The 25,625-nt window shown below is 39.2% G+C and overlaps 1 protein-coding gene across 2 annotated transcripts; it reads left to right on the plus strand.

Moving 5' to 3' along the window:
• The first annotated feature begins 3,710 nt into the window (after positions 1-3,710).
• Positions 3,711-6,318, plus strand: LOC122027499 (U-box domain-containing protein 30-like). Of its 2 annotated transcripts, none has more exons than XM_042586492.1 (2): positions 3,711-4,035; positions 4,233-6,318. In XM_042586492.1, the coding sequence occupies exon 2, from the start codon at positions 4,557-4,559 to the stop codon at positions 5,925-5,927; it is 1,371 nt and encodes a 456-aa protein (XP_042442426.1). In that variant the 5' UTR covers positions 3,711-4,035; positions 4,233-4,556; the 3' UTR covers positions 5,928-6,318. The 2 variants fall into 2 exon arrangements, with proteins under 2 accessions (XP_042442426.1, XP_042442427.1); XM_042586493.1 differs by having other exon boundaries at positions 4,355-6,318.
• The last annotated feature ends 19,307 nt before the right edge of the window (positions 6,319-25,625 follow it).

Raw genomic sequence — 25,625 nt, forward strand, 5'->3', positions numbered from 1 at the left:
CAACTTGATATCTCTATATCCATGACTTGTGAGATCAAGTCATCGAGTTGACCTACATTCTAGTCTCATCGCATTAACATTGTCCCTTAATGTTAATACTTGACTAGGAATGATTAAGAGTAGTGTTCCCTATATCATCTCACTATCGATTCAACCAATCGATTGATATAGGTAAGAACCTTCTACTCAAGGACGCTATTATACTTAGTTTATTTGGCACCAATACAAGTAAGTATAATAACCCAAAAACAAATGCTTTTATTTATATAAGAATATGATACAACAAGTCCATAATACAATCATCAAATGATTGGCTCTAGGGTTCTAACTAACACGATCCTCCTGTTCGGTCGACCGATTAGGCCGAATCTGTAAAACAGAGTTAAACAATATTCCTGCAAAACAAAGGTTAGCACAGTAATATAATGCATGAGTAATATAGACAGTAGAACTGTCTTGATCTCAACTTAGAAACCTTTCCGGTTTCTTCAGTTGGATCAGCGACCTAAGGTTGTTCTCTTTAGGAACCCGACCTCACTATCGCTCCTTCAATTGCATACCTCAACTTACCTGCCAAACATTGGTCCTCCAGACCTGTTTGGACTTTTGCATGCTCAGTGTCGGATCGCCCGACCCACTAAGACTTTTCCTACAATACTACATTAGCCAACAATAATAATAGTACTACAGAATACAATAGTAGACCTCAACCTAGATTTACTGAGATCCGCTGGTCTGGTCGACCGCGTGCGGTTGACCGAAAACCATCTGAACAACCTTGCTTGGAGTTCACTTCTCCAAGACTTCTCGTTATCTAAGGTTACCACCCCCTAGGATTTTCTCCACTTGGCTTCACTCACCAAGACTCAGTATTCGGCTACCCAAGGATTAAGTCCTCCAGACCTATGCACCTGGCTTCCACGATATGCCGAGATTTTCCTTACCTAGCCTACAACTAGGACTCAGTATTCGGCTACCCAGGGATCAGATCCTCCAGATCTATCCACTTGGCTTCCACGATCTACCGAAATTTCTCCCCTTGCCTAGCCTACAACTAGGACTTCCCTTGATCAAACTCTATACTTAAACATACTTAAATATATTTGTGTGACATTAAAATCTTGGAGGTCGATTGCACCAACAAAAGTACGTCTGACGCCATACCATAATCGTCCGAGCATATCTCTGACATGACAGTGGAAACTTCCACCGTACGATTCTCTGTCCAGTCCGACCGCTAACCATGTTGTTCGTTGGTGACACATGTCTCGAGAATGATATCACCGGCTATCCTCTTTGTCCTCTTCTGCTCCTTTTGTTTGTTACTAGCTTGACCGGGAGAGATGCAGGGACCAGAGATGCAGGGACCCACTGTCGTTCGGGAGGGGACGTGTATTGGTCCGAGTGGGAAGGCCGCTCGGCCACATACTCGGACGGGAGTGTCTTCGTTGATTCGCGACTCGTCCGAGCGAACAGGTCACTCGGCGCCTCAACTTTCCTAGCCGGATTCATGAGCGTCGGAAACCCGGCCCACGACCGAGCTGTTCCTGCGCCGCATCAGGCGCTGTCATGGCTGATCAGCCAGGTGGCCTTCCGATCGGCCACACTTTTAGATTGACTATCTTGACTTTGACCTCCACGTGTCATTGATCTCTATCTCGCACGAGACTCCACTCTTACTACCGGATCAATGGGTAATTGTTCGCTCTCCGCAAGTGTACGAAAATGTCGCAAGTAATATAAAAGATTATCGTATCCACAGGGACTGGAATAAGTACTAGAAATGTCTCAATGCGAATTAGTCAAACAACTATCCAATCGTTTCAAAAGCAAAGTAAGGTAAACAAATCTAATCTTAAAGATCAACAAACAAGAGTTTAGTGTTTTGGGTTATGATAAAGGGAGATTCTAGGAGTTTCGGTTTCTTTATAGGATTTCTCGAATGTAAATGGTTCACCAATTCTTATCCCTCAATTGCCAAACATGTAGAAAGTTGCCGGTTCTCTCTTGCAATAGACAACCGGCTAAGGACTGAGAAATGTATCTAAATAGGATTAATTAGACGTGAACCTATGTTGTCCTTACACAGAAGTGCACCTATTACTATGCCTTCCTCGGATATCAACGTAGAAGCCCACGACTTATCAATCTATAAAGATACAAGAAACTAATCACAAAATCCATCCTACTCTCTTGAATATTCCTATTTCCTCTTCAAGATTGTCTCTCAAACGTCCTTACACGGGCTTGCACCTGTCACGTGGATCCCTCGGATGATCGAGTGAGAGTTTATCTTTACAAAGTCCATAAGAAATTCAAACAATTAATCAAGAATGAGAATTAAGCACGAATCATCTTTAATCGTTCAAGATCTAATTGATACAAGCAAGATAATGTCATTGAAACAAGAGAATGGCAAATCCATAAGAGATTACATCAATCCATCATACAAATACTCCCTTCATCCTAGAATACAAGATCTACTCCATGAATCGAGGAAGAAAACCCGAAGAAATAGAGAATACAAGCATTCCTTAAATCCCCAATCCAAGAAACCAAGAAAAGGGGGAAAGAGAAAACTTATCTACGAAGAAGCTTCGTCTTCGGATCCAATCCTCGCTCTGGAGCCGGAATCGCCAAGAACTCCCCTTGAATCGCCCAGAAATCCTCCCAAGAATGGGAGGAAACCACCAAATCTTGCCTTCTCCCAAAGGGGGAGAGATCCCCTTTCAATTCATGAAGGAGGGTTTAAATAGAGGAGGGAATCGGGCGCCAAACGGCCCCGTGAGATTCACACGGCCATGTCCAGTTCCTTCTGCACGGCCGTGTGGTTCACACGGCCACAGCCTGCTTAGTCTCTGGAAATGCTACACGGCCGTGTGGTGCACACGACCACAGCCTGCTTAGTCTCTGGAAACCTTACACGGCCGTGTAGATCCACACGACCATGTAAGGCTTCTGCTCTGGTTGACTTCAAATCTTGACACGGCCGTGTGAAGTTCACACGGCCATGTCATTCTCCACTTCTGTTGGTGCCAAACTCTACACGGCCCGGTGCTTTCTCCCTTTGTTTCCTCCAATGCTTGCCCAAGGATGTAGATTCTTCACCAAATCGACTCCTGTGTACAGAAAATGCACAAAAAGCAGATCTCCGAACCAAAAGAGTAAATATGCTAAAAGGAAAGCTGGAAGTATAAAAATGCATAGATCAAACATGCTCAAAGTATGTAAATGTGCGTAAAAACATGCATAAAAGAGTATATAATCTACGCACATCAGTAATTAGGTAAATATATTTGACTAAATAGTGAAAATAAAGATTTTTATGGATAGGGGTTGCATGTAAAAATTTATTTGGCAATAGGAACTACATGCAAAATTTCCCAAGAAATAAATACAAATTTTATCATCAATTGCGAGAATCGGCCGTTTAGCGTTCGAGGAGGAATGGGGATGGGGGCGGATCTTCTGATCCGCAAAGGCTGGACCAACTCATGGTCCAACTTTTACATTGGGGGAGGATAATGACTCCCCACCTGTGAACAGGTGAAGATCATGATCTTCCACCAATTCTCTTATCTCGATCTAGGAGCGGACCAAGATAAGAGGGGATCCGGTCCCGATGGGATGACTCTTTTCGTGGACCCGAGTCAAAGGCGTCGTCGTCCAATTACAAACAGCAGCGCTGGAATACGGCGACCGTCAGGCGACACGACTGCACGTGCGCTACTCCGGCCGAGATGCCATGCAATTGCCACCGGCTCCTTCCAGGCATCTCCCCATCCTCCTATCACTTTCCGTTACTTTTTCTTTTTCTTTCTTTCCTCTCTGCCAAAGGCAAAAGAGAAGAGCGAGCGAGCGAACGAGACTATGGCTTATCTTTTCAAAATCCTTCCCTTTCTATAATGAAGATTTTAGTATTTAATGGTCTTATCTCATCGCTGTTAGTGCCTTTTATCTGCTGCTTCCTGCTGCCTCACAAGGTTGCGTTAGATCTCGCCTACTCATTCTTCGATCCGTCTGATAGCCGAGCCGGTGAGGCCCTCTTCCTCCCTCTCTCACAGATTTCATGTGCGATTTGTTGATTTTGAACCGCAACAGTGGGGAATTTGTTTGCTTTCTCGTTTTCGCGTTGTTTAGCCTGGATTTCCCTCTCTCGCGCGTACTTTTTTTTGCACGCCCTTTTTCACCTCCTTATTTGGGCTTTTGTTCCCCCATGATTTGCCTTTTAGCGAGCTCTGATGAAGCCAGTGTGTGAGAGAGGTCGCGAGCGAGAGAGAAAGAGGGGGCGGCCTTTGGGAGAGAGCAGGAGCAGTGATCGATTATGAGTTCATTATGCTGGTTATGATGACAGGTTGCTTTCTTTTGACCGGCGCTACCCGAGAACAGCGACACCTAATTTCACATAAAGCTGCGGAAAAGGATGCTCTCAACTCCGCTCCTGTCTCTTCCGCGAGCTTCTGCTAGTTTTCCTCTACTTCCTTGTTCTCGTCTGATTCTTGCATAAAGGCCGAACCTTGTGATGCAAAGTTGGGTTCTTGCGGATCGTAGCGACGATGCCACAGGACCAGCAACACGCTTCCTGGAAGTTGGAGGGCGGCGGCCAGATCATGGATCTGGAGACTGCCGTCAAAGACGGGATACTGGGTGGCAGAGGCGGGGGTGGAGGCCTCCTGCCTGGGAAAGATGCCACCTTGGTGCCTGTCGCTGAGAAGCCTAACCTCAGGAACATGATCGAGGAGCTCTATTCGGAGGTTGAGGATGCGCCTTCAGTGTTTATCTGCCCGATCTCCCTCGAGCCCATGGTTGATCCCGTCACCCTCATCACTGGCCAGACCTATGAGCGCGCCAACATCCTCAAGTGGTTCTCTATGGGGCACCTCACCTGCCCCACGACGATGCAGGAGCTCTGGGACGACGCCGTCACTCCCAACCGGACCCTTTGCCAGCTGATCAACGCCTGGTTCTCGCAGCGCTACCTCCAAATGAAGAAGCGGTCCGAAAACGTGCAGGGTCGCGCCACCGAGCTCATCCAAACCCTGAAAAAGGCCAAGGGGCAGGCCAGAGTTCAAGCCCTCAAGGAGCTCCACAAGATCGTAGTCGCCCATGCACCTGTCAACACGTCAGTGGTGGACTTTGCCGGAGTAACGCTTCTCTCTTCTCTCCTTGGCCCCTTCACCTCTCATGCTGTTGGCTCCGAGGTGATTGCTATTATCGTCAATCTCACCTTGGATTCAGATACAAAGGCTAATTTGATGCAGCCGGCAAAGATCTCACTCGTTGTGGACTTGCTAAACGAAGGGACAATTGATACCAAGATCAACTGCACCAGGTTGATCGAAATGCTAATGTGGGAGAAAAGTTTCCGGTCAGAGGTGGGGCCAAGTTTGAGCCTTTTGGTTGCTTTATTGCGATTGGTGAAGGACAAGCGACATCCAAATGGAGTTGCAGCAGGACTCAGCTTGCTCAAGGATATTGGCTCTCATGAGCAAGTTCGCAGCTTAATGGTGAGCATTGGAGCAGTCCCACAGCTTGCTGAGCTGTTGTCCAACCCGAAATGGGAGCTGAAGTTTATAGAACCAGCGTTGCAGATCTTGGACGATCTTTCAACTATACCTGATGGGTTGTTAGCGTTGAAGGATTGCCATCAGATCATCCCTACAGCAGTGAGGCTCTTGATGCATGCCTCTGAAGCTTGCACTCATCATGCATTGTCTATATTGTGGGCCGTCTGTAAGCTTGCCCTCAATGAGTGTGCTTTCCTTGCTGTTGAGGCTGGGTTGGCCGCAAAACTACTGCTTGTCCTCCAGAGTGGTTGCAATCCGGAAATGAAGCAACGGGCGGCTGAGCTATTGAAGCTCTGTAGCCATAATTACTCTCTGACCGTCATCATCTCGAAGTGCAAGCTGACGAGAACAATGCAATGACACAAGTTGATTGCCATTTGAAGTGTTATTTTCTTGGTATCCCAATCTGCATTTGAAATGCCATCATTGCAAGTTTAGATCGCGATATTAAATCCTTATGGGAGCTAAGATGGTATATGTTTGAGCTGTTATTTATTTTTGTTCTGTACAATTTGTATACTTGGGAGTCTCATTCTTGATAAAGAAGCATCTCATTGAGGGTATCTGGTTATGAAATGTGAAAAAAAGATAGATGGATTTTCTGTCGAAAGTTTTATCAACGATGTCATCCTTCAATAAGCTGGTAGGTTATGGTAGCATGCTCTATCAAACCAGGTGGTATAATACTTGCCTCGATGTAATTTTTAAACATGTGAGATTTTGAACAAATGAAGTACTATTCCAGGCTCCACTTACCTTAAATTGAGAGTGATGGTTTTTTGTTTCTGCTGCCTTGAGTTTTTGATGATCAAACTTAACATATGTTACCGGTAAGACCTTTTTTGCTGGATGTCTGTGGTAATACCATTGTCATGGCTTTGTTGTTTGTTAAGTAAACTTGTCACAATCCAAACCGTGGATTGTTCTTTGCTAATGCAACAGGTAGATTTGCATCCTGGAATCTGATATGATGAAATCCATCAGAATATGGAGAACTCATGGACAAGACTCAAAGGTATTGATGACCTGCAAAGTGATAATTTCATTTTGAAGCGGTCAAATGCAGCAGAGGCATCTGAGAACCTTTGAAAGGAGTCGTCTAACTATAGCTACCCAGAGAACAAAATTATCCTACTTTTTTTTTTTCCAGAGAAAATGGTGTCCCTGTACCAATGACCAGAACAGTGAGCAATATGCCAAATTCCTTTCAAAGTATCAGTTGGACAGGACATGGTCATGACATGACAAATGAAGTCCTGGATGTCTTCTTCCTTTGTGCTCAAGAAGTCATCCGTGTGCGGACATAAGAGACCTTTTCAAACATGTGTGTGCGCGCTGTGATTGTAGGAGAAACATAATTTATAAAGGGTTATTTAGGTTAGTGAATTGATTTTAAAAAAGAGTAAATTATAGAAAAATCTTTAATCATGAATATTTCTTTATGTCCACTCCATATAAAAAAAACATTTATTTTACACTCCTTGAAATTGTTTTTTACTCTCTAATACATCAATCTATAAATTTACTCCCCTCCCAATTAATTCCTTTCCCTCTTCTTCATTTCTGTCCTAGCCACACTCATCAGTTCATCTCTATGAAGAAAAAATTCTAACCCTAACCAAACAAAGCCATTAGTCCGTCAATCCCCACTAATAACAATGTAAAACCTTAACCATCGAGATCCATCGACCAACCGACCAAATCTACCAACGAGGATATTGAAGCAAGCGATGAAAGAAAGAGAGTTAAAGCTAGCTAGTCACCTCAAAAAATAATAAGTTTTTTTCACCATTTGTAGTTTTTTGATCAATTAGTCCCATTTTATTCGATTCCACATTTCATTATTTATTTGTTGTTGGTTATTATTCGAATTTTTTCACTTCTCGATTTTTAGCTAGTCATTGTGTGATTTGTGCAATATTTTGTGTTATTTAGTGGTGGTTTTTTACATTTTGATATCCTTTCTATAGATATATGAAGTATCTAACTATTTTAAACCTATAAATTCTTCAACTAAATAATAAATATTTTAAGAGGGATTAGTATCGATTAATGTGAGAAATGAGTTCTATTAATATAGTATCAACCGTCAAGAAGTGGGGAGTTAAAGTTCTTCACTTAGTAAATTGTTCATGTTTAATGATGATATTTAATTTTTTCTATTATTATTATTAAATTGAATGTTTATTTTTTGTAAATACGCAAATGTTTAAATTTGTGTGATATTTGGTTTTATGTTTTTGGTAGAAAAATAGTAAAAAATTTAAGAAATTTAAGAAATGATATTTTGAGACGGGAAAGAAGGTTAAGGGTTGTAAAGAAGCAAAGATGGTTAAGATTAGCAAAGAAGAAAAGGAGGTTAAGAATAGCAAAGAAGCTAAGGAGGTTAAGAGTGGTAAAAAAGCTCTATTGTGCTGTTTGTCAACTTTTTTCAGAGCTGTAATGACTAAAGTCAGCCCAAAAATGAGTGATAAGAAAAAAAAGAGTATTGAAAACACCCCACTTAGTCCATCACTAAAGATGCCCAAATTGCCCATCTACAATTCTAGAGTTCATCTAATTTTAAAAAGAATATTTCAGTTGCATTCTCGTTCATTTGTGTTTAGTAGTGAAACTAATGTTGTTCCCTTATCGCCAGAGTTTTCCATAGTTGGATTGCGTTATTTAGGGCAACCAGTTGATTTAGATGTCAATCTCGAGTGTAAATTTATAGCTCGACATTTCTCAGGAAAAGCTGGCAACATTAGCAGAAGTGCGATTTATGAGAGACTTTCCTCCTTAGCAGGATCGGAGAATAACTCCGGTCTTGATGATTTTGTCAGGATGTTTATTTATTTTGTGTTTAATTGTATCATATTTTATGTTGGGCACTACTTAACACCTTGATTCATTATGCCATACATTGATGACCTGACAATCTTCTTTGATATTTGTGGGGAGATGCCGTATACATATTTTTCAACTACCAAATTTTGCAATATATTAGAAAGGGTGAAGGAAATATTCTAAGAAAGGAGTATTTAGATGGTTCAACCCGTTGGTTTCATGGTGAGTTTTTTAAGTATGCTTTTATTATATTTTGTATTGTTATATTAATATATTTATTTATGTAGGTATGGCTATATGAAAAAATTTCTTCTCTTAGAGTTGGAGTTATACGTTCTCTACCTACTTTTCCTCGATTAGTCTGTTGGTGTGAAAGTAAGATAACTAAAAAAGCTGATTCGGCCTAGTGGTTATTAAAATGCATTAACTATACTAAAATAAGGTCATATTTTTTTGTAGGCATACTCAAATATGATCGGTTGTAGTGACCATTTATTTTTAATTGTGAAAATGTGTTGTCCATCGTACAATTTTCGGATAAAGATAAACTTTTTCATCCAAAGCGAGGAGGTTTTTCAGTAATATTATGAATAATTAAATATTTTATTAAATGAAATTGACAAAACATTTATTTACTACATAAATCAAAATTTTTAGGTTCTAGAATGTGTAAAGTGTGGTGAAATCATTGATGGTACAAGTTGGTGGAATAGTGGACTGATGACAAAAGACATTGATAGTGAGCCATAGCATGAGCCAAATATTAAATGTGAAAGTAATGCATATCAGTGTAAAATCGAGGAGAAAGATGAATCTAGTGAAGATATCAGTGAGACTAATCATAAAAGCGACTCAAGGAGCATCGTTGGTAGTTCACTAGCCACAGGCATGACCAATCATTTCCCCTCGTCCATTGCAATGACCGTAATGAGAAGGGTAGACCGTATTTAGAAAAAAAGATAAAATATTTGTTATGCCACTGAGTACAATGCCAAAATGTAGGAGAAAGGCGGACAAAGAGGTTTTAACATCGCTTGTTGACACTATAATGGTGGAATTGGTAAAATAGAGTTAATTTTATTTATTTGTTGCTAATTATGTTTATATTTTTTTTCTTATGTTCCTAAATCTATCTCCCATGTAGGGAGACACCAGTATACCTAAAATAGGAAGGAATGCTATTGAGGATGTGATGAATGAATTTAGAGAAAAATCAGATTTTTATGGACATGAAGAAGCAACCAATGAAGAGCGAAAGATGTTAACAAAGTATCTTTCTAAAGATAAGTTGGATTATGTTATGTTGGAAGTAATCTTGAGGGTCCGGTGTGACCATAAGTTTTGATATTTGGATAAAGGGTTTAAGTTAGGTTTACCCTTGTATTTAATATGTGTATTTGAGTTGTGCGGATTTTCATGATACACATATCACTTAGCTTGATGGCTTCGGATCCGGGATCGTGGACAAGGAAGCAAGGACAAGCTGAGGGAAGCACACTTCGAGGCATACGCGAAGGATGACATTGGGACAAGCTACGGACTTGAATACATCCGAGAGACTAGAGCCAAAGGAAGGAGGCTTGAAGACAAGAGATCAAGGTTGTGAAGAAGAATCAAGTGAGTCATGAGGGTCTGAGTGTGAGAGAAATGTACTCGAGAAGGAAAACCTTAAGTTTAGAATTTTACTAGTCGACTGGAGTAGGGCATAGAATATTTTTATGCTTTATGGCTGAAAGGATCAGTTCACTGGTGGTGGCATTAGTTGACTGATAAAGATCCATTGGAAGAATCACGAGTTCTGTGAAGGACCGTTGGCTAGCACCAGTCGACTGGTGAAAGCATTAGTTGACCGGTAAAGGTAAAATTAGCTTACTAATTTTTTCAAACTCTATATAATGGAGCTTGGGGTGGCTGGCCTTGGTTGACAAAATTAGTGTTTGGTTAACCCTAATTAATAGTCTTCAAAGTCTTCAAGTGCTCTTTGTAATGCAAGAGGTCTTGGTTGGTGTTGTGGTGATGCTTCTCCACCCACAAGGATACTTGAGGTAGTCGGAGTTTGCCAGGGGCTAATCCATCTATGGATAGGGATCACCCACCTTACTGTTGTCTTGTCGGGCCGCGAAAACCGCTTTTTCGCTTCGCGGAAACCCCGAAACCCCCGTCACCGGATCCGTGCGAAGAATAAAATTTCGAAAAACCTTCGAGTACGAGTTTACTAACTCTAGATCTACATTAGAGTTCTAGATGGTTAAGAGTTTTTACCCTTGATGCGCGCCCTTCGCGAATGCCGCTCGTCCAAGGTGCCGGATCTCAAGATTGTCAAAGTAGATAATCCTCTACACGTATCCACACGAACAAAAGAGGGAGAAAACGAAACTAAAGTGTGCTAGCACCTTAGTAGGGTTCAGCCAAGGTAGGATGAGAGGGAGAGAAGAAAGAGCTCAAGGAGGAAGAAGATAGAATGAATGCCTTGAATGAAAATTAACTCCTCATTCCACATAAGTGGCCGACCACAATTGTAACCCCCATTCCATTTAATGTGGTCGGCCATTAAAGAGCGGATTTGTAACCTCCATGAGGTGGCACATACATGTGCCAACTTTGATGATGTGACACATCATCATTAGTCCTCCTAATGCCAACTCACAAATGAGGTGGCAAATAGTCAAGTCAAACTTGACTCTTCCTCTTCCTCTTCCTCTCAAGTCAAGTCAAACTTGACATTATAACTCCCATGGTTGATCAAATCCAACCATTTGATTCAAGCCAATTTAATATAATGGATCTAATTCATTTAATTAAATTGATTCAATGAGTCATAATATAAATTAGACTCATTGAACACATGAATCAAATTGAGTCCAACTCAATTAGTTCAATTAAGATTACTCTTAATCCAATTTGATTCATCACATGAATCTAATCCTCTTGGTTCATCATATGAACATAATCTCCATCTAATTGTCCTTTGTGTGTGACCCTATAGGTTCCTGTAACATTGGAAATGCTTCTAAACCCATTTAAAAGCATAAGTAATGAGCGGTATCTAGCAACACATCATTACTACCCAAGTTACAAGAATGTTGAGATCCAACATCATCTTGTGACTACTAATTGTGACTTCTCACAATATATGACAATGCCCTTCTATCCTAGACATCTAAATTGATCAATGTAAGGCATAGACCGTGTCATCCTCTGACCAATCTAAATCTTGAACTTCAAGTAGACTCACTAAATCAAATGAGCTCAATATCTCATATTGACTCATTTGGGCATGGCCATGCACTTCGTGGTCTCACTCTATCAAGAATATCGATGTCTCTCCCGTCATATAGGAGGGATAGATCCCATCTACATCACTCACATCCCTCTGCATAATTCGTTACATACCCAGTAATCGCCTTTATAGCCCACCCAGTTACGGGTGACGTTTGACGAAACCAAAGTACATAACTCCTTATGTAGGGAACCATGGTGACTTCAGGTCTAAGGACTAGTAGTCATACTAATAGCCACATGAGAAAGTATATGACACTCATATAACGATCCATGATACTTTCTCATGACGGGTCATTCAGTATACATTCTCCAATGCATACCCATGTGTCAACTTGATATCTCTATCTCCATGACTGTGAGATCAAGTCATCAAGTTGACCTACATGCTAGTCTTATTGCATTAACATTGTCCTTGAATGTTAATACTCGATTAGGAATGATTAAGAGTAGTGTTCCCTATATCATCTCACTATCGATTTAACCAATCGATTGATATAGGTAAGAACATTGTACTCAAGGACGCTATTATACTTAGTTTATTTGGCACCAATACAAGTAAGTATAATAAACAAAACAAATGCGTTTATTTATATAAGAATATGATACAACAAGTCCATAATACAATCATCAAATGATTGACTTTAGGGCTCTAACTAACAATCTCCCACTAGCACTAGTGTCAATCAGTGTAGGCTCTAAGCCCCAATGACCTAGTGTGACTTTCATGCTTTCTTTGTGCCAAAGCCTTGGTTAAGGGATCTGCGATGTTAGCTTCTGTGGGTACTCTACAAATCTTCACATCTCCTCTCTCAATAATCTCTCGAATGAGATGGAAGCACCGTAGTATGTGTTTGGTCCGCTGGTGTGAGCGAGGTTCCTTCGCCTGTGCTATAGCTCCATTGTTGTCACAATAGAGCTCAATAGGGTCAGCAATGCTAGGAACCACCCCAAGTTCAGTGATGAACTTGTGGATCCAAATTGCCTCCTTTGCTGCCTCTGATGCAACAATATACTCGGCCTCTATTGTAGAATCAGCGACTGTGTCCTGCTTCGAACTCTTCCAGCTCACAGCACCACCATTAATGCAAAACACGAACCTTGACTGCGATCGATAATCATCCTGATCGGTCTGAAAGCTGACATCACTGTAACCCTTTACAGCTAGCTCATCATTGCCTCCATATATCAAGAAATATTCTTTAGTCCTTCTTAAGTACTTAAGAATATTCTTGACCGCTATCCAGTGACTTTCACCTGGATCTGACTGGTATCTGTTCGTCATGCTCAAAGCATACGAGACATCATAACGAGTACATAGCATGGCGTACATGATAGATCCTATGGCTGAGGCATAAGGGATCTGATCTATGCGGTCTCTCTCCTCTCTAGAAGAGGGACCTTGAGTCTTCGAAAGACTCACGCCATGTGACATCGGCAGAAATCCCTTATTGGAGTTCTGCATGGCAAACAGAAGGAGTACCTTGTCAATGTATGTACTATGACTTAGGCCAAGTAATCTCTTAGATCTATCTCTATAGATCTGTATCCCTAGAATGCGGGATGGCTCACCTAAGTCCTTCATTGAGAAACATGTCCCTAGCCAAGTCTTGACAGACTGTAGCAAAGGGATGTCTTTCCCAATGAGCAGTATGTCATCCACATATAATATGAGGAAGACAACTATGTTCCCTACAACCTTCTTGTAGACACAAGGTTCATCTTTATTCTTGATGAAACCAAACTGTTTGATTGCATCATCGAATCGAAGATTCCAGCTCCGAGAAGCTTGCTTTAGTCCATAAATGGACCTATGCAGCTTGCATACTCTGCCAGTATGCTGTGGATCTACAAAACCCTCAGGTTGTGTCTTGTACACATCCTCGAGCAGGTTTTTATTCAGAAACGCGGTTTTGACATCCATCTGTCATATCTCATAGTCATGGTATGCTGCAATAGCAAGAATGATCCGAATGGACTTAAACATCGCTACTAGAGAAAAGGTTTCATTATAGTCAATACCATGAATCTGCTTGAAACCTTTAGCTACCAAGCGACCCTTATAGATAAGTCCATCCATGTCAGTCTTTCTCTTAAAGACCCACTTACACCCTATGAGTTTTACTCCTTCAGGTGGATCAACCAAAGTCCATACTTGGTTGGTGTACATGGATTCCATTTCGGATCTCATGGCCTCTAGCCATTTCTCGGAATCTGGTCTCATCATAGCTTCTTGATAGGTGGTAGGCTCATCCTCTATGAGCACAACGTCATCATGGTCAAACAAGAGAAATGAGTATCTCTCAGGCTGACGACGTACCCTATCAGACCTGCGAAGAGATATGCCTACTTGAACTGGTTGTTGTTCCTCAACTTCTTGTGGAACAACATCATCCACAACACTTTGTGGTTCCAGTTCAACTTCCATCGAGGCTTCAGTGCTATGGTCTGCATCTTGAACTTCTTCAAGATCGAACGTACTCCCACTAGTCTTTCTAGAAACAAAGTTCCTTTCTAGAAAGACCCCAGTCTTTGCCACAACTACCTTGTGCCGACTGGGAATGTAGAAGTAATATCCCTTAGTTTCCTTGGGATATCCAATAAAATAGCACTTGTCGGATTTGAGCCCCAGTTTGTCTGAGACTTGACATCTAACGTAAGCCTCACAACCCCAAATCCTCATAAAAGACACCTCGGAATCTCTCCCAGTTCATATCCTATATGGTGTCTTTATCACGGCCTTGGATGGAACTCGGTTGAGTATAAAAGCTGCCGTGTCTAGAGCATAGCCCCAAAGAAATATAGGAAGATCTGTGTGACTCATCATAGACCGTACCATATCTAATAGGGTACGATTCCTCCTTTCGAATACACCATTCCATTGTGGTGTTCCAGGAGGAGTGAGTTGGGATAGGATCCCACACTCAGCTAGATAGTCACGAAACTCATGGCTAAGGTATTCACCACCTCGATCTGATCGAAGTATCTTAATACTCTTGCCAAGCTGGTTCTGTACTTCATTCTTGAATTCTTTGAACTTTTCAAAGGATTCAGACTTATGTGTCATCAAGTACACATAACCATATCTACTGAAGTCATCAGTAAATGTGATGAAGTACCTATAACCGCCTTTAGCAGTGACATTGAAAGGGCCACATACATCACTATGTATAAGTTCTAACAAATCAGTCGCTCTTTCGCTGTGCCCACTAAAGGGAGTCTTGGTCATTTTGCCTAGTAGGCATGACTCGCACGTCTCATAAGATTCAAAATCAAATGAGTCCAGCAAACCATCCTTATGGAGCTGGGATAAGCGCTTATCATTTATATGATCTAAGCGGCAGTGCCAGAGATAGGTTTGGTTCATGTCATTTGACTTGAATCTTTTGGTATTTATGTTATAGATAGGGCTTTTAAGGTCTAGAATGTAGAGTCCGTTCATCAGAGGTGCACTACAATAGAACATATATTTTAAATAAACAGAACAACATTTGTCCTTTATTATAAAAGAGAAACCTTTCTTGTCCAAACAAGAAACTAAAATTATGTTCTTAGTTAAAGCAGACACATAATAACATTCATCTAATTCTAATACAAGCCCAGAGGGCAGAGATAGAAAATAAGTCCCTACAGCAACAGCAACAACCCGTGCTCTATTGCCTACGCGTAGGTCCACCTCGCCCTTTGCCAATGCCCTGCTATTTCTCAGCACCTGCACATTAGTACAAATGTGAGAAACACATCCGGTATCTAATACCCATGATGAAGAAATAAATAGATTGACTTCTATAACATATATACCTGAAGTGGAAGTCTCACTTCGCTTCTTCTTAAGATCTTCCAGGTACACCTTGCAGTTACTCTTCCAATGCCCGGTCTGACCGCAGTGGAAACAGGTAGCATCCTTGGCGACCCCTCCTTTAGGCTTCAGTGCCTTGCCTTTGCCCTTGGCTTGAGACTTTCCTTTGCCTTTGGGCTTGCCCTTGCCCTTGTGTTTCTGAACCATCAGAATAGAGTTGGGTTTAACCTTCTTAAGGTTCAGAAGACATTTTTTTCGACAATTTTGGATTTTTTATGTGCATGATTCCTATTTCTATTTTTATACATGCATATTAACTAGATTTTATCCATTCTATTTTATTTATTTTTAATTATTTATTTATTTTATTTCTTACTTCTTTTCTATTCTCACTAGTTTGAGTTTTATCCACTTCTGTTCATGCACGTTAATTAGATTTTATTCATATTGTGTCCTTCCTTATCTAGTGGTACGTTAACGAGTTTAAAGTTCAACCATTATCCAGTGTGTCATGGGATGTTAACACTGTGATATCTTTAAAGGGTTATATATATGTATGGGATATATCGAACATTCGAACCATTGGCCAACCTAGGCGGAGACATTACCTTGACATGGGGTGTAGGATAATGGCCAATGCAGCCGCGCGATGTAACTAGACAGTTAGATAGAGAGGTCGAGGAACTAAAAATGGCCTTAGCATATAAACGACGGGAGAAGATTGAATTGTAGGGATTAGCAAACCACCTCCGAGCGGATATAACACAACTTGCCTTTTATCACCGCGCTGCGGAGAAACAACTCAAAGACCCACTAGAAGAATTGTGAGAGGCCCAAGACATAATTGGAGGACTCATCGCTAAAAAAAAAATCACTATTGAAGCAAAAATAAATCCTGCAACAACAGATGGATCATATCCAGCAAAAATACGACGGGCACTACAATCAAATGGAGAACCATGTGTTAGAACTGCAAGGCGAAATATAACTCCTCAATAATCAAAATGTGATCTTACTTGAAGCTATTAAGTAGCAACAAGGAGAAGACAATAATGGGAAAGAGGAAGAGGGCCTTGAAGAGGACCCTATGGAGATGAGGAGTTAGGAGATGGAGAAATAATAGACTAGGCAATAGACAACTAGGAGTTAGAATAGAGTGCTTCATTATGTTATGTTATGTGGTTATTCATTAAAATCATTTAAAATGATTTTCTCTACTTTTTCCTAGCATTAAGTTACACATTCCAACAGCTATCCTTAAAATATCATGATCTTGTAGGAAATGACACCACGAGCAAATCATAACTCATGCTATGCTTTTCCAAGAGAAAATAACAACTAAGCAGGTGGTAGTGAACAACCACCACCAAGATCACCAAATGAGAATGAACAAGTGGTAGTGAACAATCGCCACCCAGAGCACAAGGCTTAAGTCACGAGGATCTAGTGGCTATAGCAACAATAGTGGCAACTATACGTCAAGGGTTTGTAAATCCAACCCCTACCCAACCAGCACCATGAGCCCCTCAACCCAATGGGACTAAAAACCATTATAAATCCCTTCAGAGGACAAGAGTTCCGAGCTTCGATGGGAACTTAGACCCGAAGGTGGGACAAAACTGGTTGAAGGAGATAAAGAATCATCTCCGATTGGTAGAGGTTTCCCAAGAAATTAAACTAGAGGTGGTAACCCCATTCTTGATGGATAAAGCTACAAAGTGGTGGGAGAGCATTGTACCTCCCATATCGGAAATGGGACCAATCACATGACAGAAGTTTTGGGAAGCCTTTTTGAGGCAATATTTCCCAATGGTCATATGACTTCAGAAGCTGACAAAATTCAACAATCTCACTCAAACTCCAGATATGTCAGTAGTAGAATATTCATCCAAGTTCCACACACTAGGAACCTATTCTCCAGCAATCATGACAGATGAGACATTAAAACTTTATCATTTTAAGAAGAGCCTGAATAGCAGAATTCAGTTAGCTCTTGCAATCTTTGAGCCAAGGGATTTTGAAGATGTAATGGGGGTAGCAATTTGAGTCGAAATGGATATCAAGCGGTGAGAAGAGGAAAATAATTTAAAAGACCCACACAAGTTAGGGCTCCTCTAGCAATGGTCAAATGTTCAAAAGGTCAAATCTTTCAATCCACCAACCCAGATGACCCACACCCCATTGGACCAACCAAGAGGCCAAGGCGTGTCCCACTTACATAATTGCACACCCTGGAGAGTGCAACAAGAAGGCAGGAGCGTGCTTCTGATGTGGACAAGGGGGCATCGTATTACTCAATGCCATTATCCGGAGTAAAAGGGTGGAGGTGCAAGCCATGATACAGGTACAAGGGCTCAGGGAGATAACAAAGTAGCTACAAATGCCTGTGTATATGCCATAACCCAGGAAGAAGCAAATGCAGTCAATGACATCGTGGCAAGTACCATTCTAATTAACAAACTACTTGCTTATATATTATTTGATTATGGTGCCACACACTCATTTATCTCTAAGAGAATTGTGAAGAAAATAAGGGCCAAACTAGAAAACTTAGAAGAATCTTATAAGGTAGCGACACCAGCAAATAAAACCCTAGAAACACCCACACACTATATAAGAGTTTTAGTGCCCAAATAATAAATCAAGAGATTAGGGTCGATCTAATCTAACTCAACATGATGAAGTTAGATGTAATCTTTGGGATGGACTGGTTAGGAAAAAAATCATGTATTTGTAGACTATCATGTGAAGACCATCTAGTTCCAAACCTAGATCAAGAAGAGATCGTGTTCCATGGTAAAGTTAAAGAGTGGAAATCACTCTTATCCACTTCTCAAACTTGGAAAGCCATGAAATGTGGGGAAAAGTATACCTTGCAATGATGAGTGAGATCAAGAAAGACTCTGAGTTAAGACTAGAAGATATAATGATAGTAAGAGAATTTTCAGATGTGTTTCCAGAAGAACTTCTAGGGCACCTCCGAAAACACAAACTTCTAGGGCACCTCCGGCCTAAGAAATTAAATTCGAGGTCAATTTAGTGTCAAACGCCACACCTATTTCAAAGACTCCATACCGAATGACCCAAGTGGAATTCAAGAAACTCAAGGAATGACTCTAAAAACTACTAGATAAGACCCAGATAAGGCCAAGTATATTACCATGAGGAGCACTAATGTTATTCGTAAAGAAAAAGGATGATAACATGTGATTGTGCATCGATTATAAGGAGTTAAATAAGATCACAATCAAGAACAAATATCCTCTACCAAGAATTGATGATCTGTTCGACTAACTCAAAGGAACTAAAGTGTATTCAAAGCTCAACTTGTGGTCGGGATACCACTAGATGAAAATCAAAGGAGAAGATACTCTAAAAATTGCTTTTCGAACGAGAAATGGACATTACGAATTCAGGGAAATGCCATTGGGATTAACAAACACTCCCGTAGCATTCATGGACCTTAAGAATCACATCTTCAAACCATTCTTAGATAAGTTTGTGGTAGTATTCAATGACGATATCCTCATCTACTATCAAGTAAAGAAGACCACATAGAACACCTCTAACTTACACTCGAAACTCTTTGTGAGAAATAATTATACGCCAAGTTCAAAAACTGTGAATTCTGGCCAAAGAGTGTAATCTTCTTGGGTTATATCATATCAGCAGAGGGAGTATCAGTGGATCCAAAGAAGGTAGAGGTGATACTAGAATGATTACGTCGAACAACGGTTACTGAAGTTCGAAGCTTCTTAGGATTAGCTGGCTACTATAGGAAATTCGTCGAAGGATTTTCTTCCATAGCCATACCTCTGACCAAACTCACCCAGAAAAATTTCAAGTTCAATTGAGATGGAGATGTAAGAGGAGTTTTGAGACCTTAAAAGGAAAATTAGCGTCGACACCAATATTGATTCTACCCACTGAAGGCAAGGGTTTTATCGTCTATAGTGATGCTTCAAAAGGAGGCCTACGTGTATGCTTATACAAGAGGGTAGAGTGATTGCATATGCATTAAGAGAGTTAAAGCCATATGAGAAAAATTATCCTACCCATGACCTCAAGTTGGTAGCAGTAGTCTTCGCTTTAAAAATTTAACGACACTACTTATACGGGGTTAAATGTGAAATCTTTGCCGACCACCAGAGCTTCAAATACTTATTTATTCAAAAGGAACTAAACATGTGGCAGAGACAATAGATTGAGTTCCTCAAGGAGTACTATCTCATTATTAGTTATCATCCAAGAAAAGCCAACAAAGTGGCAGATGGTTTGAGCCTAAAAAACTTGGAAAAGAGGATTCTTGCTTTAGTGTTAGTCAAACCATGCATACATGAAAGAATCAAAATGAGTCAAAACCAAGACCCTAATTTGATTAAACTCAAAGCCCAAGCATAGGATGGAAAATCTTTAGAATTTCAGGTAGATGGTAATAACATAGTTTAGATGAGGGAACAACTATGTGTACCAAATGTTGACAACCTCCGTAAGGAAGTACTATCTGAGGCACACAAATCTAAATTCTCAATTCACCTCAGAAGCACAAAACTATTTAGAGACTTGAGAAAAGCTTCTAGTGGAGTGGAATGAAGCAAGACGTAGCAGATTTCGTAGCTAAGTGTTTAGTGTGTCAACAAATGAAAGTCAAACACCAGCGACCAGAGGACTCTTACAATTATTAGAAATTTCAAAATGGAAATGGAAACACATTTCAATGGAATTTGTGGTAGGGTTACAGAAATCACGCTAGAGTCATGACGCTATATGGATAATTATGGACAGACTTACCAAATCTGCTCACTTCATATTAGTCCGCATAAATTATAATCTCGACAAGCTAGCAAATCTTTATATGGATAATATAATGCGGCTGCATGGAGTGCCAGTAAGTATCTTGTCTGATAGGGATCCAAGATTCGTATCCAAATTTTGAAAAAGCTTCTAACAAACAATGGGCTCTAAAGTTACTCGTAGCACAGTTTACCATTCACAAACAGATGGGCAAATGGAAAGAACCATCCAAACACTCAAAGATATGTACGAGCATGTGCGCTAGATTTTAGTTCAAATTGGACCGACTATTTACCTTTAATCGAGTTTGCTTATAATAATAACTACTACAGCAGTATCGGGATGACCTCGTATGAGGCAGTGCATGGATGAAAATGTCGATCGCCCTTATACTAGGATGCAATAGGAGAGAAAACTCCTATGGAGTTTGAGCTTATACAAGCCACTGTGAATAAGGTGGAAATTATTCAAGAGCGACTAAAGATGACCCAAAACCGTCAGAAAAGTTGGGCAGATGCAAAATGAAGGCCCTTAGAATTTGATATTGGTGAGAAAGTACATATAAAGGTATCACTAATGAAAGGTGTGGCGAGATTCCGCAAATCAGGAAAGCTAAGTCCTAAATACATAAGAACATTTGAAATCTTAGGAAGGGTCAGTACTCTAGCATATAGATTGGCCTTACCTTCAACGTTATCGAGAATCTACAATGTCTTCCATATCTCTCAATTGAGAAGATATGTGAAGGACCCGAGCCATATCCTGAAAGCAAGTTCCCATTGGTAACTCAAGGAAACTTAAGGGAGAACCTGAAGTACAAAGAGATCCCGATTTGAATCATGGATTCAAAGGATTAGGTGTTGAGACGAAGGACTATTCCGTATATTAAAGTCTAATGGTATAGCCATATTATGAGGGAGGCTTACTTGGGAACGAGAAGAGTAAATGCATGTACTATACCCACAACTTTTTGAGGTCTAAGGCAAGCTAAGTTTTGAGGACAAACATCACATAAGGAGAGAGGAATGTGTAAACCGGTCGGATAATGGAAGGAGTGGAAAGGATAGAGTTAGTGGGATTTGAACACTTGGATAATAGAAGTAGTGGAAGGGATGGAGTTAGTGGGATAATGGAAGGTGAGAGTAGTGGGGTTAGTGGGAGATCAAATTTTCACCCCCACCACTATAAATAACCTTACATTTATCGGAGGGAAGGTTTAACCATAAGAGAAGATAGAACCCCAACAGATTCATTTTGGGCAAGGAAGAAGATGTCACCATCGTAGCAACTTCTAAGGAACGAGTAAGTGGACCTATTAAGAAAATTCTAGATTTTTTTAAAGGCAATAGTTTTTATTCTTTAAAAATTAATTTGTTTGACTTCTGAACATATCTGATTATCGATTATTGTTATTTCTATAATTTTGGGTACTAGACTGATTATAAACTAAATGATAGGAATATGTATTCTGAACATGTTCGACTTCTGTAATATTTTTGATCTCCGACCTCTCCTCTAGGAGGGATAATTTTAGAGATCTAATATCAATTAAGCCACGAGGAATATGATTTAATTTAAGTGCTCATGTGAAAATCTGTGTCTAGATTATTTTTTTTTGTTATTTTTACTACTACTTTGTAAGAATTTCAGTAATTATGTTTTATCCCCTGCCTACTGAGTAATTCCCAAATCACTCACCTCTTATAACTCATTTCAATTAGAGACAAAAGTGGTACCGAGAATGAGATCGAGGATAGAGAGCAAACTGAGTTCTGGGGATGGTGAACCGGCACTAATTACGGGCAGGAGGACTATATTCTACTACAACTATGAGTTTCTTAATTTAATTAGGAGAATGTAATTTAATTCGTCAAATAGTGAAAACAGTGTATTTTTTATGTTAGGAATGTTAGGATGTATACTAAAAGCCTATCTTTTTGTATGAACATTTATTTTATAATAAGAATCACATTGGTCAAATGTCTGCATTTAGTTAAATGCAGTTGTCCATTTAATTTATATTGTAGATAACATGGTGTGTGGTGTCACATAGAAAACCATGTTATCAGTTCCTTATAAATTATAAATAGTAGCTCACAACCAAGATGGATTGGGACAAACCATTGAAATGATTGTAGTGTAATTTGGTACTAGTTTATCTTGACTATAAAATTACACTAGTATACTATGTGTGTATTGAGCAGGATCATTTGAGGTTGTTTCTTTTTATACTGACTGCATAAAAGAACAGAACCTCTGTTATTATGGATGTGCGTACTCTTAATCCCGATATAATAACAAGAACATATACTTAGTATTTATTTCTTTAATTTATCAATGGGTGAGATTTATTCGTTAAATCAATAGGCCCGATAAGTTAGGAAATAATATTATTTATATGGTGTGTTATTGATTATAGAAGGAAACTGTGTTCTAGTTATCTGGGTTGATGATGTCCCCTTGAGGAGCTCATAAGGATTGTCATGTAAATCCTGCAGGTGGACTTAGTCCGACATGACAATGAAGTTGAGTGGTACTACTTTTGGAGCTAGATATTAATTAAGTGAGTTGTCAGTAACTCATTTAATTAATGGACATTCAATATTTTAAACACAGGGAGACTAATGCGCTCATGATAAGAAGGAGACCATAATGTAATATGGGATTGATACGGTAGTTCAATAATGACTCTTTAGTGATATAAGTTATTATTGATGAACTTGAGTTGGGTGTTCGAGTCGAACACAGAAAGCTCAAGTCCATCAGGAGGCCAAAATCAATTCCTCCTCTAGGTCCCTGTTATAGCCTCTTATTAAAAGCCTTTTTATCCACCCAAAGTCCAGCTTCTTACTCAAGCTAGGCGTCGGGCACATCCTTTCTTGGTGCCCAAGCAAGGGGTTGGCCAGCCCATCTTGGTGTCCAAGATGTGGCCGGCCAAGCCTTGCTTGGTGACCAAGCAAGGGGTTGGCCACTAAAGAAATAAAAGAGAGATTTTAATTTTTGTTAAAATCTTTCCTTTAATAGCAATCTACAAAGGAATAGAAGAGAGATTTTAATTTTAAAATTTTTCCTTTTTTGAAGCCATCTACATGGTTTTAAAAGAGAGTTTTAAATTTTAAAATCTTTCTTTTTTTGTTGTCATCTATATTGGTTTAAAAAGAGAGATTTTATTTTTGATAAAACTTTTCTTTTTTGTAACCATGATTTAAAAGAGAAGTTTAATTTTAAACTTTCCTTTTGTAGCCATCACAATAGGAAATTTAAAAGAGAGAGATTTTAATTATTATTAAAATTTCCTTTTTTTCATGATTGGAATTAAAAGTAAGTTTTAATTATATTTAAAACTTTCCTTTTTAGCATTCACCAAGGATTATAAAAAAGAGGTAGATGACGCCTTATGGTACAACACAACCTAAAGTTCTCTCTTCTATTTTCCTTGGTGGTCGACCCTTCTCTCTTTCCCTTCTCCCTTTGTTTTCTTCTCTTAAGGCCAGCGGCACATCAAGCTCCATCTTCTTGTGGCCGGTTTGCTTGGAGGGGAAGAAGAAGAGAAGGAAGTTTCCTATTTTGACATTCCTTGGGTGGTCGAAACTTGTAGGCAAAGAATAAGGTTCGGGTGGATTTCATTTTGATAGATCGTCGCCCACACAACGTCCAAGAGGAGGAGAGGAATACAACAGAAGATCAAGATGTCTTTAGCTGCAAAGAAAGGTATAACTAATTATTTATTTTTACTACATAATTACTTTTTGTTCTTTGTATGGATCCTGAAATACCAACACAAGAGGCTATCGATTTTGAATTTTTGATTTTGTCTTTCGATTTTGTGTTTCTATTGTGGTCTCTATAGTTAAACCTAAGTTTACTGTAAGAAGTTTAAATATTCAATTTCTTTGAAAGGTTTTGTCTAGGAAGTGGTGGATGATCCCATATCCAAGAAGGTCGAGTGTCTCGCCATGTTTAACCTGGAAGTCAATCTTTGAAATAGATATTTAATCAACTTCTGTAATATGGTTTAACTTCTGAAAAACACATGGGTTGAACTTGGAGTAAAAATGTTAAGTTCCATTTTCAATCCAAATTTAACTTCTGAAGAACAACTTGGATTAATAATATTAAGTTTCGTTTGCAATCCAAGTTTAACTTCTGTATAGCACACGGGTTACTAGGAAAAGTTTTGTTCTTGTACAAATTTTTGAACAAGGGAAACAAAACGGAATTCCAAGTAGCACCCAACAAGGAAAGTAAAAACTGACTTTATGTAGCAATTACGATACTACCAAGGCTACTTGTTTTCGAACTTTGGGTTGAAAGCAACGCTGATGTCAGTCCCCGGTCGGTCCCCAGTCATGGGGCATGACATCTGGTGTAGATAAATCCCTTAATGATATGTCCATAGACGTGACAAAACTGAATGTCATCGATGATGTGAGCCTTTTCTAGTTAGGAAACTTCTAAGTATTTGTATCGTTGTGTGTTGTATGAATATGATGTCTTGTATGAATTTTGTGTATGTTAATCTCAATTAAACATGTTTGGTTACAAATGTATACATGATAAAATGTAAAAATTTGAGGAAAAATTTTTAGTTTTGTGATGAATTTTGCAATGAAATTTTTTTATCACGAACTAAATCACTATGCAAATATGTAAAGAAAATAGTATTTTATCGTAGATTTACGACGAATCTATATTTGTCGCAAATCAACCACGAAAAGCTATTTTCATTGTAGATTTACGACGAAAATGTTTTCATAGCAGATTTGCAATGAAAATGTTTTTTCACAAATCAACAATGAATATGAATTCATCACAAACTCTGACGAATTCATTTTTTTCGCAAATCTACGATGAAACACTATTTTTGTCACAAATTTGCTTTTGTGAATTTTGTGATGAATTTTATTTTGTCGTAAAATTACAATAAATTTTGCGATAAAATTAAGTTTGTCATAAAATCTATGACGAATTTTCTTTATTTGCTATAGAATTTGGTGATGCCTTATTAGTGACGAAAATTTTCCATTGTAGATTTTGTCACAAAAGAATTTGTGACGTTTTTTTTAATTAGTTGCAAATGATGTTTTTTTGTAAGTGACATATGATGAGTTAAAAAACTCACACATCTCCGCATTAAAAAAAAAAATCTCTCATCAATTTGTCTGAGTGTTATATTTTTTTATTATATATGTTTCTTATTCCTCTTTTATATTTTACATTATATATAATTAATTATTTTTTTTTAAAAAAAAAACAGGAAGTGAATTCTTCGAGTCTACTGTTTTATTTTTTTTAATTGGATCGAGTTTCTATTTTTTTAACATAAACTAAAAAAATATTCTAATAATAAAAAAAATCGA

Source organism: Zingiber officinale, chromosome 10A (assembly GCF_018446385.1).
Source record: "Zingiber officinale cultivar Zhangliang chromosome 10A, Zo_v1.1, whole genome shotgun sequence".
Taxonomy (NCBI): Eukaryota; Viridiplantae; Streptophyta; class Magnoliopsida; order Zingiberales; family Zingiberaceae; genus Zingiber; species Zingiber officinale.

What these genes read in the sequence shown, in the direction of transcription:
- LOC122027499 (XM_042586492.1), top strand. Translation starts at nt 4,557, where the DNA reads ATGCCACAGGACCAGCAACACGCTTCCTGGAAGTTGGAGGGCGGCGGC.